The sequence below is a fragment of the Mus pahari genome, chromosome 15 (assembly GCF_900095145.1).
Source record: "Mus pahari chromosome 15, PAHARI_EIJ_v1.1, whole genome shotgun sequence".
In the NCBI taxonomy this organism is placed as follows: domain Eukaryota; kingdom Metazoa; phylum Chordata; class Mammalia; order Rodentia; family Muridae; genus Mus; species Mus pahari.
In genome coordinates, this window is record NC_034604.1 from 31,206,221 (window position 1) to 31,222,659 (window position 16,439).

The 16,439-nt window shown below is 52.5% G+C and overlaps 1 protein-coding gene across 1 annotated transcript in view; it reads right to left on the minus strand.

Moving 5' to 3' along the window:
- The window catches only part of Nrg2 (neuregulin 2), a 50,980-nt gene extending 35,098 nt beyond the window's left edge, over positions 1-15,882 (minus strand). The window contains exons 1-2 of the mRNA XM_029547217.1: positions 15,792-15,882; positions 136-307 (exon numbers count right to left, since the gene is read on the minus strand). Coding sequence (XP_029403077.1) covers positions 136-307; positions 15,792-15,882 — 263 coding nt within the window. The remainder of the gene's footprint in view (positions 1-135; positions 308-15,791) is intronic.
- Positions 15,883-16,439: the final 557 nt, after the last annotated feature.

Here is a 16,439-nt window from a genome sequence, read left to right on the forward strand (position 1 = left end):
AGGGGAGCATTGGGGTGTGGCAAGGAAGGGATGCATAGAGGGGAACCTGGCTGGTTCCATGGTTGGGGACGCTGCTCCGGCCCTCCCTTCTAGGACTGGCAGCTGGGGAGATGGAGAGAAGGTGGGATGGCTCACCTGCCGTTGCCATACTTGATGCGAATATCACGACTCCGGTTGAGCTCCTTGCCGTCCTTGAACCAACGATAGGAGGGCTGGGGGTTCCCCGCCGCCGCCTCACACTTGAGTGACTGCTTCTCACCCACCTCTCCTGTCTGGCTCTTCATCTTCTTCAGCTTGGGCCGGGTGGCTGCAGAGTGCAAGGCAGGTAAGTGAGTGTCGGGGTGGTGAGAACAGTGCCAGTCACGAGCATTAGGAGCCTCCATCTTGAGCCTGGAGCTGGGGAGAGCAGAAGCCATCTCTCCTGCCATTTGTCTTTAGCCCAACTCAGCCCACATTTAGAGTCTGCGGTGGGAACAAGGTCCTGCTACCTCTGGACACTCCTCTGGCCTCGGGTTGGTACCAAGAGCTTCACATCTGCTTGTAAAACCTTCACAACAACTTCCATGACTTCACGGCAGTGTTTAAACCCATTTAATAGACAGGGAAACTGAGGCTTAGAAGAGTGAAGTCACTTCCCTGAGGGTCTGTAATGGACATGAGGTTCAAAAGCAGATCATGACCTCAGTACTCATGATCTATCCCGTCTTCCCTTCCCTTCGCCTCCCCTCCCCCACCAGGCTTAGGCTGGGCCCAGAAGACACAGGAAGACAAGATGGTAGATTCAGCTATCACTCCCAGAAAGGTCAGCCTGGCACAGGCACTGTAACCTGGCATTGTCACTGCAGTGTGGCGGGTGACATTAGCGGTGGTAGTCGTAGTCCTAACCCTGGGACCAGGACTCAAGCAGCTACGAGCTAAAAGATGGGATTTGAAGGAAAGTGAGGAGGTGAGGCAGGCTGAGATAGCCCTAGGCTGACAGAGTATGAGCCAGGGCAGTGGGCTGTTAAAGGGTCACGCAGGGCAGATAGACTGGTGGGCATAGGCCCAGGCTGGGACACTAAGCTTCAAGCTTTTTCATGTTTTCTGAACCCCCACCCCCAAGCTGTTCCCACACACCCTAGACTCCCATATGGCCACTTGCTGTCACCTTAACACACACACACACACACACACACACACACACACACACACACACCCCTCAGGGGACAAAAGTACTTGGCTCCCAGGAAGGCAAGGGCACGCTGGGCTCCCTGTTGGATCACATAATAATCTGCCTTGAGATGGCCTTTCCTGGAACACGCAGCTGTCCAGCACACTCCTGTTTGATTCCTCAGCTCTTTGTGGCACTCCAGTGTGGGTGGACTTGATTCAGAGGTTCAGAAACTTAACTGAGACCACACAGCCAGGCAGCCCCAGAGCTGAGGCCAAAGCCTGGGTGTTTGGATTTGCAGCACGTGGGGCAGATGGCAGGCTAGTGCCTGCTTTTGGAGCCCTGTCTCTCAATGAGGAAAGCAGAGCCTGGGTTTGAGCCCTTCCATTAGTAGAAGGATGGTCTAGCAGGGTTAGGAACTGTCTCCGGAAACCTGCTGGCCCTGTCTATGGAACCAATCACCAGGAGGTTCTTTTTCTGTCACAGCCCCACAGTGGAGCAGAGGCAGCTTGGGGAGAAGGCAGGAGAAGGGGCTGGCTAAAGGCAGATTTTCTTTCCTAATTTATCCCCAGGCCTTCTCACAGGTAGGAGAGAATGGGAGCGAGGGGTAGAGACCAGAAGGAAAGTGACAGAAAATGCTTTGTCGGGCTGGGAGCAAGCACAGACACCCATGATTTGTTTCAGGTTAAAACAGAGCAAAACAATGGGTAAACACAGGCAAACAAAACAGTGCACTATTTCAATAGTTGGAAATCAGACAGACAGGCAGACAGACAGACACACACACACACACACACTCACCGCCCCAACACACACATTCAGGGACACACACACACACACACACACACACACACACACAATCTTTAAAGAAAATGGGACCAGTGCAGTAACAGGATCCTTTCACTTAAAGAAACAACGCAACCCCTCCCCTCGGTGTTCGGTACCACCACCACCATTCTCAAAACCTAACTTGCAAATGTCTTGAGAGATGAAGACAGATCAATGTTTAAGAAAAGGGTTCCACAATGAAGCTGGCTTGGGGACCATATGGATGGATGCAGTCCTTCCTTCCTTCATGCTGGTCTGACTGAGTACGGGCTTTCAAGCATGTTTTTTGGAATCCTTTACTCTGGGGAATAAAGTTCTATATCGTAATTTACAAGTGTATATGCGCACAGATACATATTTTAACATAGGATGTAGTCACATGATTTAAATGTAAGAAGAGCACATATTTTATAAAACAAGCCTCCCTCTTGCTTCTCAGAGTAGCATGTGGGTAACTAATTTTATCAGTTTCTTTGCTATCCTTTTAGAGATCTTTTATGCATATGAAAAAATTTCCCTGGCAGTCACACACATATTTTTCTACAGAATCACTTTTCACACTTGCATAATATTCCTGTGTGGGTGTATCATAATTTATGTAACTCATTGCTGTCGGGAGGCACTTAGCATGCGTTTCCCCCACGCTCCCATTACAAATCAACCCCTGAGGGCCATCTTCCACGGCTTGGCTCCTGCACACATCCAGGGGACTCAAAACTGCCTGACTTCTAGCCTAGGTCTGGCCACTTGTTAAGCTTTGCGTCCTGAGGCCATTGACCTAATTCTTATCTGCCTCAGTGTTTCACATCTGTAAATGGCAGGAGATAAAGAACAGCCGCTACTTTGCGGGATGCCGGTGAGGGGCATATGATATAATAATGCATGTAAGGCCTGTTGTGAATCAGGCACTTACTAGAGGTCATCATAACTATGCACAACTGTTCCCTAAGGCAATCTTCCTAAAAGTGGCATTGCCGTGTCAAAGGCTATGCAACGTCCCTCAGGAATGACACCCATGAAAGTAATTTTGTTCTGTCGAATTGAAAAGCTACACCAATCCATACTCCTCCTCTAAATGACTGGGCCTGTTTTTTCCCCACACCTTCACCATCCTGGGCATTATCTCCCCTTTAATCTCTATCAATTAGCTAGGCAACAGATAACGTCTCTTTGTTGTTGCGATTTGCATTTATTTGATGGCTCCCGAGACTGAACAGTTCTTCTAAGTGCATTGGCCCATTGTGTTTTTTCCTCTGGAATTGCTCGTTCATGTCTGCCGCCTGTTTTTCAACTGACTGCTCATCTTATGGATTTGCAAGAGTGCTCCAAAAATATTAAGGCCATAAACCTTCCGTTACAATGTTTTCCCTCAGTCATTTGCTTCTTACATTTTAAAATGCATGGTTGGCAGGTCTGCTATCCCTCCCTCCCTCCTTCCCTTCCCTCCCTCCCTCCCTCCTTCCCTTCCCTTCCCTCCCTCCCTCCTTCCCTTCCCTCCCTCCCTCCTTCCCTGTCTTCCTTCCTCATTTGAACCAAGAGAAGTCTGCGTCAGAGTGGAGCCTTCTGCAACTTCATGGCTCTAAGTAGGAGTCCTGCCTAGCATCCTCCTTTTCCTCATGCCCCATACTCTTCCATATGCTCCAGAGTTCCTGCCACACCTCATAGTTCTGAACTCTGGAACCTGATGGGAACCACCTGGGCAGAGGTCTGCGCACAGCCTGGATATCGAGAGCCAGGAAAGTTCCCTGGCTCCTTTGTATCTTTCACATGTGCTGGAGTGTGTCAATCAGTGCACATCCCAGTGCTGGCCACACCCACAGCACATCTGCACACCTGGCTTCATTCTAAGATTAACAGATAGAGGTCCTCTAACCTTGGTCTGGTGCTGACCTCCAGCTAGTCTAAGCGCTGTGCCATCTTGTGACTGGGACACAGCTCTTTGTGGGTTCTAAAGTGCTGGCTTTTCTTAATGGAGTCATCTTCCCTGCAGTTCTGACACCAGGAGACTCTCATCCCCTGGCACCACAGGCCTCTTTGCTCCCAGCCTTGATTCCAGCCAGCCACTGAAGGGTGGGAGTGACACGGTGGAAGGAAGCCATGATGACTCTGCCACCTTGTTTCTTGACTTGAGTCCCAGCCAAAGGTGGTACAGTGAATCAGGGGCCGTGACTTCATGTGTGGGCGAAGGGCTTGGAGTGCGCCAGACAGAGGCAGTGTGCACGCAAGAGCAGAGGTCCAAGGAACCGAGCTCCGAAGCCACTCTATGCCTTTGTTGAAACACGAGCCATTATTACAGATCCCAAGGGTCCCCCTCCATCCTGTGGGAACTCACGTGCCCCACAAGCCACTTCTTGAACAACCCTGCCTAGTTTACTCACTCCACATTCATTCATTCACTCACTCATTCACTCAATTCATTTCCAGTGAGTGATTCAAGCTGCCACCTGCCTGACCACTGTTCATTCACCAGGGAGTAAGCTGGACACTCTGAACTTGGGGAGCCCAACTTCAGTCAGCGACCAATAGGAAGCATGAGGTAGGGACGGCAAGCTTGCGAGTTCACGGGCCTCAACAGCCTATGAAGCTGAGAAGGATAGGCACAGGTGACAGGGCTATAAAGTCAGGACGGGAAGCCTGGATTGAGTTTGCATTTTTTTCTTGTTTTAAATTCTTATGTGTCAGCCAGGCATTTTTTTTTTTTTTTCCGAGACAGGGTTTCTCTGTATAGCCCTGGCTGTCCTGGAACTCACTTTGTAGACCAGGCTGGCCTCGAACTCAGAAATCTGCCTGTCTCTGCCTCCCGAGTACTGGGATTAAAGGCGCGCGCCACCACGCCCGCAATTCTGAGTGACATATTTGAGTTAGATCATGATTGCACTGGGCAATACTGATCTAAAGTGCATCCTGAGAATAACAGCACACTTGAACCATGTCTTGCTCTTGACAGAGTTTTCTCTTCTAGCTTTTGGAATTTCCTCACAAGAATCTCCTGAAAGTGGAGGCTGGCCATATTCAGTAGGTTTAGTTTTCTGCATCTGGAAAGCTCCTCCGTGGGTTTATTACAGCAGCTTAGACTGTAGAAAGGAAGAGTGTGTGCCAGGTGGCCTTTGGAACAGTGCTGGGGGGGCCTCTGCAGCCCCACTCCTGGGCCCAGAACCTATGGCAAGGACTGGGGACCTCCCCATTAACAGCCCTGGATTTGTTCTGACAGTGTCAGAGGAAAGCATTAGAGACTGGGAGTGACTGACAGTGCTGTCTGTGCTTTAAACTCTTTCCTGATCTGAGCAGAGACTACTCCCTTTGTGGCTTCCAGACATCAGATCCAATACCAATACTCTGGGTTCTCTTGGTACAAGGCTCAGAGGTTGTTCACGCAGCAGACCTCAGGCACCTAGAGACAGCCTTCAAAGGGTTTCAGACATGACCGAGGGAGCTCCAGCCACCCCCCAGGCACCCCTCCCAGCTCTATCTGTTTTATGCTGTGCTGGCGTGTGGGTGCAGAGACCATCACATTGGATCCCAAGAGTGTCTTGAGGTCAAAGCTGAAGAAAGCAGAGGACTAAGTCCCTGGGATAGAGGGGGTTCTGTTTAAGACAAGAGTCAAAGCTGTCCCGTGGGCTAGCATTCCCCTCCTCCCCCCCCCCCGTCCTGTCCTGCTCGCTCCTGTTATCTACTGAGCATCTGCCAAATGCTAGGTCTCTGGCTTTGGTCTCAAACAGACATGACGTAACACTACGTGGAATGACCAATCCCCCTGAGTTTAGCATGTCCCCTCTGTCACTCTTTTGTTACATAAGAAATGCATTTTTTTCTGTAGAAAAATTACACAACCCAAACAAGAAAAGGGAAAAACACATTAAAATCAATTCAATTATCTTCAGAGAGAAAGCCCACTCTTCATATTTTCAAATATCGCCTCTAAAACATTTTCCTCTAAAATGCCTCAGATCCCTTTTCAGTCAACACATTGGAAAACATTTCTTTTCCAACTCAAGCAATACATCTATAAATCATATTAATGGATGTCTAATAGTCCATTGTTAGGATGGATCTGTCAGGTCATCTCCAGTGCCCTGATATTAACAACAGTGGGGTCAACTTTATCAGGTCAGCTTTGTGTGCCGAGTGGAGGATTAACAGCACCCTGAGGGATGAGTGTATCTCCTCTCAAAGAAAGGAGGCTTGCAAAAGCCCAGAGCTCAGGGGTTGGGACAAATGACAGACACTGGATGCAGGGAATTGTGTGTAGAAGAAACAGAAGGTAACATTCGAGTCTTCCTTGACCCCCAACCCTACCAGCTGACGTCAGTGGCCAGCGGATGGTCTAGGAAGGCCCTTGACTACTGGGCAGCACTCCCCTCTGTTTCCTCGGGGCTGAAATCCCACACTGCTTGGGCTGGAGGAGCTCAGGGGTCCCTCCACCAGCAGAGTCAGGGTACCCTGATGGGGACAGGAGGGTGTGGAGAGATAGCCTTTGGAAGCCTTCTAAGGACAAGAGGAAGGTCTCTCAAGGCCTACAACAAAAGCTTTCCCTGGCTAATACATTCCAAAAACTCATCAGGACACATCTCATGTGGTATAAGTTGGGCCATGGGGTATCTGGTGGCTTCTGCTTCCTACCACCCAGTGCCAGCCAGAGCATCTGGCCTGTATCTTTGTGACAGGCCACCCCCAGAGAGAACCTCATTAAAGATAGCAACCCCAGAACAGCAGCCTGCTCCTTCTGCACATCCCAGCCCGGAGGGCGGAGGGCAGGAGGTGCTGCTGCCGCCAGCTGCTTGACCTCATTCCTCTCCGCAGTGGGCGGTGGGTGTGGAGCGCAGAGATCTGAGAGTGAGACAGACAGGCCATGGCCAGGAAACCCAGTTGGGGAGACCTGGCCCCACCTCCCCGCTTCCAGAACCAAGGGCAGGGACACCGGACTCTTGAAAGGGTTAATGACCCTCCCCTTATGACTAAGACTCAGCACTCCCCTTTGCAGCTAACACCTGGAGACAGTGCGGCCAGCCTGCCTGGCATCAAAGTCTCCTTCTGCCCTGCTGCTGACGGGGCTGTGGGCTGCCCCCCTCCCCACCCCTCTCCCACCTACAAAGTGACTGCAACCTATTCGAGGTTAATTACAGACTCCAAGTTCAAATAAGAAAAGAAAAAAACAAAACAAAACAAAACAACCTTAAACTCAAAACATAGCTGGTTCAAGTGGGCACCCGGGATCTGCTCTGTGAAATGGGCACTTGATTGTCCTTATAGCCTGCTGAAGGACTGTGAGGACCCACAGGTTGGCCTCCCAGAAAGATTGGATACCCACTTGGGTTTTGGTTTTATTATGGGTCATGTGTCCCTAGACTGGCCCAGCCTGGTACCTGGGCTTACTTTGCCCTCTCTTCCTATTTCTTTCCAACTGTTCATAGCCAACAGGCCTGTGCTGTACCGGCACCAGTCAGGGAGACAGTGCAAGACAACCCTGCCCTCCCCACCCCGCAACCATCCTCATTGCTCAACCTCCTCCTTAGGGTTTCCGTGGGAGCTGGAAAGGGTAAAAGACTCCAGGCAAGCCACTCTCCCTGCACCAGTGAATGCCTGCACCCCAGCTATAAGGCAGAGCAGAAGGCCAGGGTTGCTGTGGGTGCTGCTGAAGGCAGGAGGCAGAGCCCATCACGTGGGGGAAGGTTTCGGGGAGCACAATGGCCAGCTGAGATGATTCTGCCTTAAACCAGCCTCTGCTGAGCCAGATTTGCCAACCTCAGACACTCAGACAGCTGAGCGACACACACACACACACACACACACACACACACACACACACACACACCATGCCAGTAGCCCACCCCAGGACTTTACTGGCAGCCAGGCAGTTGACATTGCTCGGGTGGGGCCACAGGTCTGTGAGTGGCAGAGATGGGCGTCTGAGGGAAGCTGCTGTGGGTGGGAAGATGGCACAAAACCTCTGGAGCAGGTCACCAGCTTGCACAGACCCCACAGACTCTCGCATGCTTTCTCAGACACCCAGTGGCTCCCAGATGAGGCATGGCCACCAGAGCTGGGAGAGCGGTACAGGGGGCCCCTCAGCTGGTTATGAGGGCTAGGGGGTTCAACTGAGACTTCTGGGAAAAGAGAGCCACAAGGTTGTCATAGAGGCTAAGGTCCCACTCTCCCAGTTTTGCACTGAAGGCCTTAGGCAAGCTGTCAAGTCTCCTGGGGGCTTCAGTTAACTCATTTGTGAACCATGTTTGCTCTCTCTCTCTCTCTCTCTCTCTCTCTCTCTCTCTCTCTCTCTCTCTCTCTGGAACAGAAGGAAAGGTGTTCTGTGGAGGTACAGGAGCTTCCGGTCTCCCTACCGGAAGTGGCTGGGAGCCTAGGTACGAGACAGAGCGGATTTGACAGGCCTGGAAGGCCATCACCATCAGCCCAAACCCCGTTTAACCTGCCTGCTGGGGAAAGTCCAGATTTAGACAAAGTCTTACTTAGGCTCTGGTCCAGGAGAAGCCAGTATGGAGACTCCCTGTTGGAGAAGGGCTAGGGCAGCTTTGGCTTGGGGAACTCAGAGGGCAGAGGAAAGGACCCTAAAGCCTTTGTCCTCTTTGGGGTGGCTCTGTACCTCTGCCTCCTCAGCCTGGATAGGGAGAGTTGTCTGGGTCTTGGGGAATTCAGGGGTCACCTGACCACCCACATGTTGCTTACTTCTATGGGGGGGGGGGCAGACGACACACCAGCAAGGCTACAAAGGCCTCTTTCTGGAGGGCCTGCCTGGATCATTATTAAGCAAATCAGCAGCTTTGGTTGAAACTACAGCCCTGTGCTGAGGGTTTTTAAGATAGAAGAAAGCACAGAGGTGTGTGGAGCGCTATTGAGCTTCAGGGAAGGGTCTCAGCAGGCTTCATATGGGGAAGCAACATCCATGGCTCACCATCTCTATGACAAAAACCTATAGGTTTTTGTTACATGCTGGGGATGGGGCAAGGCTGGGAAACTGATGTGGTTCAGGCTAGTGTGGGCAAGGGGCTGGAAGCAAATCAGAGCTCAGACACGACAAGTGGAGAGCCTACATCTCCAGCTCCTTCCCACTGGATGCCCTTTCGATAACCTTGGCATCTGGGACAACCTGCACCTCTCTTGCCTTTCCCCAAAGTTCGAGTTCATTCAACTTGCACCAACCCTCTTGCTTTTGTTACCTTCCCCCATTGTCTACAGGGCCTGAGATAGCCCATGTGGTCCCCCTACCCCCAGACACTGCACCAGCAGGGACCCACTATCCCAGGACACTGTGTCGGCAGGGTACTGCTGGCACACTTACCTCTACCCACCTTTCTGACTTCCTCAGAAACCTCAAAAATGAGGCGCCAGCCTTCCCCTGATGACAGCTGAGACCCTCAGGGGCTGCTTTCCGGTTAGTCTGTAGTTTTCCTCTATAACCCCTTTTCTCCTTTTCCTTAACATTTCCTTCCAGGAATCACACGTTCCAGGCAAAACAAGTCACTAATGTGCACAGTCTGCCCTGCGTCCATACACCAGTCTCCACACAGGAAACAGAACGGCAGGATCCACCATACAGCTGGGGCTAAACAGGCCTCGGTGTGCACGCTGGCTCTGGCCAGTGTCTTGTGTAACCAGTTGTTACTTAACCTCTCTGAGCCTTCATTTCCTTGTCTGAGAGACAGGGACCATCCCATTCACCTCTCAGAGCAGAGATGATACATGTTAGGCACTTCCAGCAGGGCCTAGAACAGACATATCTTAGTACCTGGCAGCTCTCCTCCATCCCTCAAAATCTCAGATGCCTCTGTCTTCACTAATCCACGCAGCCATCAGCAGCCTCTGTTCCAGTCAGATACCCTGAACCTTCTCGCTGCCCTTCTTGGGGCTTCTTAGCATGGAGCACACTAGATTCTTATCTTCTAGACTTGGGAGGCTTGAGAGAGAGGATGTAATAGGGTTTCATGATGTTCTAGGTATGTGGCCAGTGGCAGTGCTCACTGCGCATGGGCTGAACAAACGAACCGGTGATGGAAGGCTGGGTTGTCACTGATGGACTCCTCCAGCAGCCCAGATGGAGATGGCTACAAGCGCTCTGGGCCGGGTGGGGCCCCGTGCTTAATCCCAGCGCCGTTTCCCACCCAGCACTCCTCTCCAGCTCATCCTTCAGCCCAAACAGGCCTGTGCTCCGCCACAGCAGAGTAGATGATGAAATCAGAGGCCTTAACGAAAAGACTGCTCTTTCTGTTCTCATAGAACTCTGCTTTGTAGGGTGGGACATGGAGCTGAAACCGTGGCTCCCAAACTGGAGCCCAACTCCTGATCCACTACAGAACTAGCTAGCACACACATCGTCAGCCCTTCTGATTCAATAAATCAAGGGCAAGACTCAGAAGTTTGCATTTCTTTGTAATATATATGTGTATTATATGTGTGTGTATGTATATGTTCATGTGCATGTGTGTGTGTGTGTGTGTGTGTGTGTGTGTGTGTGTGTGTGTGTGTGTGTGTGAGAGAGAGAGAGAGAGAGAGAGAGAGAGAGAGAGAGAGAGAGAGAATGGAGGCCAGAGGTTGATGTCAGGTGTCTTCCTCAATTGCTCTCCTCGGGTGTGTTTGTTTGTTTGTTTGTTTGAGGCAGGATCTCTCACTGAACCTGGAGCTCACCAATTTGACAAGAATAACTGTCCAGCAAGCTCCAGGGACCCTCCTGTCACCATCTGTCCAATGCTAGGATTACAAATGTGTGCCACCACAGCTAGCTTTTTTATGTGGGTGTTATAGCCTTCTTCCCCGGATAGTAAGAGGCACTTTACTGACCCATCCGTCTGCCTAGCTCCAAGAGCGCACATTTCTACCAAGCTCCCACCTAGCTCATGCTTCGAATCTGGTTCCTATTTAAACATCTTCTGCACAAGGGACTTTCTCAAACCAGAAAACTTCGCACTATGGTACTAGATCTGGCTGGACTCTTAATTTGGATTCTTAGTTTGGTTTCTGGCCAGGCTATTCAACCATAATGACTCCCATCTTCCCAGGAACTACTTACTGCCTGTTGGTGCAGGCTCAGGGCCTTCGGCTGCCCTTCTGTATCGGTGTCCACAGTTCCTACTCATACCTGACCGCCACAGTCATGTTCCAAGCTCCCGATGATGGCAGGGACTTACTGCTCATCTCTGAATCCCCCATGTCTCATCTCTGTAGAGCCCAGGAAACAAAATACCCATCTAGCTTATCCATCTAGCGAGAAGGTTTGCTCCCACAGGTGGCTGGCAGGGCTCCTCTGGCTATCACTGGTTTGTCTTGAGGGGTGCAGAATGCAGAAGAGCCTGGGGCTAAGTAGATGTGACTGGGGAAGGCAAGGCAGGGGCAAATGTCAACTCAAGAGCCTGTCCTTTTACCAGCTCGTGGCTGACGTCGAGGTAAGTTGTGAGTGTCCCTGTCTCCGTTTCCCTGCCTATGAAGCGGTGGTGATATTGTCCACTTTGTGGGCTCAGCTCTGGTAGGAAAGGTTCAGTCAGGCATGGACATGACCCCACTTCCTGTTCTTTCCCTGGTAAATTCCTAGCCCCCTTCTAGGCTGAGCTCAGGTACCACCTTCTCCCCAGGGTCCTTCTTACTCTGTCCCAACATCGTGCCTCTCCTCACCATGCTTTGCCTGTCTATGGCTCTATGCCATTCCGATCTTAGGGAATCTATGAAGGATCTTTCTCTGAGCTTCCTGAGGACAGAATCTGAAGGTTTATTTGTTCAACAGAAGCTAAATTAATGCTCACAGAGTTGAATACAGAAAAGCACATGGAAATGCTTTCAGTTTGTGTGTTTATCACACAGCAAGGGTTCTAGGCAAGGGGTGGGGGCTAGTGAAGCCAAATCAGGTTAGAGCCAGGCCCGAGAGTGCCTGGCCAGCCCCTTTCCTCCACAGGCTCCTGGATCAGCCACTGCCCTGAGGCCTGGGCTGCTTGACTTGGCCTGGAAACCTCTGTTGCCTAGGGCTCTGCTTTCTCTCATGCGCTGCTGCTTCAGGAGCTCCTGAACAGTTCCTGGTGCAAGCACCCAGGCTGTACATGGAGGAAGAAATGGTCTGGACTACACGGTTTTAAAGGGAGACCACCGTCCCTCTTTCTCCATTTGCAGCCTGGAGCAGAAGCCCATGGGTCCCATTTTCCTTCTGTCCCAGACTTTGTGGCCACTCCATGTCAGGTGACTCACTGCCCCATCCAGCCCACTGCTGCCTGATCTAGACAGACCAGTGCTCTCTGTCCCCTTCTCACCCCTGCCGAGGAGGGCCTGGGACCTACACTGAGGAAGGATGAGTCTTGGTCTGTAAACTGCTTTGAGCTCTCAGGATGAAAGGCTACTGGGAAGTACAAAGTCACTCCCTGCTTGTTGTTATTGTTCCTATGAACCCCAAGGTGCCAGGGAGCCAGAGCAGAGCGTGAAGTGCAGGCTGCACCCCAGAGTGTCAGAAGGATTGCTTCAGGTGCCAAGCTCAGCAGGGTCAGCCAGGGGCCGAGATAGGGGGAGGTGTGTGCCAACCCCTTGATGCCGTTCAGACACGTGCCCATGAGCACAACCACCTTGGATCTGGAAGACCAGAGTTGGTTTCTGAGAGCTAACGCTCGCTTTACCGATGGGCAGGTGAAAGGAAAGATGGGAAGACTTTGCAAAGATTTCTTTGTGTCCAGGGAATTCAAATGATATATGGCCAGAGCTCTTCACTAAGTATGCTGTTCCACCTTCATACCCCTGGACACCTGCTGGAGACCTGGGTCCTCCCAATGCCCTCTATGGGAAGATGAAGATTCCCAGTTTACAGAGGAGCTGCAGCAGAAGGACATTTCCATTCAATCCTGACTGGTCTCTCAAAGGCCACACAGAAAAGGCCAGTGGCTCCAAAGCTGATCATGGAGTCTGTCTCTAAACTAGGACTGACTCGTTATTGTCTCTGTAGCCAGATCCTTTTACTGACTGCAGCCTCAGAGTCCTTCTCCACTGGTGCTCTGAGAGTCAGAAGACCCAAAAGGTGCAAATCGGCCCCTGGCATGTAGAGGCTGAGAGCTGATAGCAGAACACACTGCCAGGAGTCCAGAGAGAGGGACACTAAGCCCACATCTCGCAGAGGCACAGTTAGAGAGGGTTCCAAGTGTCCGGCTTCCAGCTGTCGTGTGTGGCATCCATCACACCAAAGTGGACTTAGCCTAAGTCCTTAGCCCCACTGTTGCCAAGGCTGGCAAGTCTCTGCCTTGGAAGAAAGGAACACGGATTGTTAGGGGCAGCCCCAGAGGGGATGCCAGGAACTGGCCTCATAAACTCGCTGTGAGTCACGACACAGGGCTCACACCTGCAGCTCTGCCCCACCCAAGCCTCCTGTGCTGAGGCAGGGGAGATACCCATTGCCTCACACTGCCTGGGTGGAGGGACCCCCCCCTCCGGTTTGCTAGGGAGGAACTTGGGTGCTGCTGGGGGCGCCGACTCGTCAGTACCTCTCCTGCTTTCCCCCTCTTGCTTTACAGAGCCCCGCTTCACAGTTAAGATGGTTAAGAGGCGCTCTGAGAACGCTATGAGGTCCTGGTAGCTGCAAACTGGCCTGGAAAAGTATAATGGCTTGTAGTTCTGAAGATCATGGTCATTTTTTTTTCTCTTCTTTTTTTCTTCTACCCTGACCCCTGAGACAGGGTTTTCTCTGTGTAGCCCTGGCTGTCCTGGAACTCATTCTGTAGACCAGGCTGGCCTCAAACAGAGAGATGCACCTGCCTTTGCATCCCAAGTGCTGAGATAAAAGGCCTGCATCACTACTGTTCTGCTCAGCCATGGCTACCCTAATCACTCTTCCCATCAGGTTTGAGTCAGACCCTTTCAGTTATAAACCAGAGATGTAAAACTCTTGTTTCTCACTGCCATGGTACTTTCTCTCCATAATCTCATTTTAGAGTGTAACCTTACCGTACCATGGGCCATGCCCTCTACATTCTAGATTGTTCCAAAGTACCCAAAATTTGTCTAGTTCTGTCCTTGGATCTGCCTGGGGTCTGCTTCTCAGTCAGAGCCCTACAAAAGGGCATTCTGAAGAGCCAGGTGGCCACTGGAGAATGGGGAACAAGAGAAAGCACAAGGAAAAAAAAAAGACAGGAAGAATGTTCACAGAGAGACTTTAAGAGGACTTTTCACACTGGGTAGACGCTGGGACAGATAATTCTGAGGGCTGTGGTCCACTCCTCCCCTCAGTGAGTACTCCATCCTTGGCATCAGGATGCTCCTTTTCTGGGCTCAGGGGATGCCCAGCGGCTGGAGCCTATCCGGTGCCACAGTACCAGGTTCGTTCCTGCATCTTGGATATCATACCCAAGTCAGGATGTATGTGGCGGGAAGCAGGGGAGAGGAGAGTTAGCAAAGATTCACTGAGTGAAGCCCATGCTGGGTTGGCCCCTGCAGGTCCCCCAGGTCACAGGTCAGTTGCCAGCCCAACGTGACAGGTGCCTGGCAGGAGATGACTTACATCTGTCTCTTGCTCAGCTGACCACAGTCCTCAGGAAGACTCCAAGACACCTGCCCCACAGAAATGGCCAAAAGAGGCAAGGCAGCTTGGTCTTTAAATCCTAAACTTCTCTTTGGAGGGCTGGAGATAACTGTGAATTCTTAGGTTCTCTCCGGTAAAGACTCTTCCCCAGGGAAGTCTTGTCCCCTTCATCATTACGCAGAGAGTGGCTTATATCTCAGCCACAATGGAAGTTTTCTAACCCTCAGGTGAGTGGTAGTTGGAAACTGTTTTCGTTGCACCCTGGTGGGAACCCCAAGGTAGGTATGGACCAAGCAAGTTGGGCGCACTTGTCTTGAGAATGGCATTTGAAGTCCAAAGTCTCACCTTTGGAAAGTATTCTTTGACTTCACTCTCGGAAACCCTCAGTTCCTCTGTAGAATGCAGATAAGGCCACCTGTAGCCCAGAGATCTCGTGGGGACTAAGTGGAGATGGGGCATTTGAACTTGTCTAGCCTGCCGGCTAGTACAAAGTAGACTTTTTACAAAATAGGCAAGGAAAAGCTTGCCCAAGGAAGGAAAAAGAAGTGAGAAGCCAGGGCTTCCCCAAAGGGGGCCTCAAGATGTGCTCTGGGCTGGGAAATCCAAGGCCAGCATACCCCTTTACTCTGCAGCTGCCCAGGGTCAGCACCAACGTGGGTGCTTGTCAAGGGCTCTGCTCGTTCAAAGGGAGGGGTGCAGAACTCAAAAGCCCAAGGGAATCACCAAGAAGACCAAGGTGGGGCAATCATTCCATGCCTGGTCCCCCTCTGGGGGACACATATGTTTCAGAAGCAGCAGTACCCCGCTGCCCGGGGTTCATTCCCAGGGCAGGGCATCCCCTTCATCTCCAGAGGTGGCGGGCGTGCTGCCCAAGCTCCAATGGCGGAGCAGAACGGGTGGAGGTGTGGCACAGGGGTGTGTGTGCGGGGGAACCGGAGAGCCCAGCTGGCTGAGGATCCCAGCAAAGGGAAGGCAGTGACAGCTCCCCAAACACGGAAGACTAGGCCCGGGGTGTGCTAGACCGCGGTCTCCCTCCGTGTCCCCGACACATGCTGCCCGCTTGCTGGGGGGACACCCGGGTCTCTGCCGCCCTGGGAGACGCGCGCGCTGCCACCGCCGGGCTCTGGGCGCTCATCCCTTGTTTACCCTGCCCCTGCCGCAGGGACCCGCTCGAACCGATCGCAAGAGAGTGCACCCCGGCTGCTGTCACCCCTGCGCTGCTCGCTGCACCCCAGACTCATCCGCGCAGCGCTTGGGGCGGGTGAGCGGGCAGCAGGTTTCTCTCAGCGAAATGGGGTTTCTGGGCGCGCCGAGGTGCCCTACCTTTTTCCCCGGGATCAGGCTCTCGCTCCCGCTTTCTTCCCTCTCGGTGTTTCTTGCCGCGGCCGCGGCCCCTCCTCCTGGGCTCCGACATGCTGCCCCGGGTCCTAGGCGGAGGGACGCCCTCGGATCTCCGCTGCTGCGCTGCGCCCCCGCCGCCTGCAGCCCCAGTGCCGGAGCGCGGCGCCTTTCTTATAGGCGGTCACACCCTCCGGGGGAGGGGAGCGGCGAGCCTTAACTCTTCCCCTCCCGCGCCAGCCGCCCTCCACCCACCTCCCACCCACCCAGGCCCCTGTGAGTGTGTGTATTGGGTGTGTGTGTGAGCGACGGCTCTGTGCCCTGCGCCCCCTCCCTGGGCCCACCGCGACAGCCAGGACGTGCGCCCGAGAAAACGTGCCTCAGACTTCCTCACCAGAGAAGGGGTTTGAGCTGAACTGGGGGGAGCAGGACTAGGGGGAAGAGGAGATGGGATTCCTCCAGCGAGGGCCAGGCTAAGGACCGTGTGGGGGCGGGGAGACAGCCAGAGTTGATCCCAGGAATGGACCAAAAGGAAGCCCACCGGCTGGCTCTGAGGGAAGGAAGCACCCTTGCCTCCTGAAGTTGTTCTCTACAGCTTTGCCTGACACTTGTCTTAGATCTCCTCATTCCCAA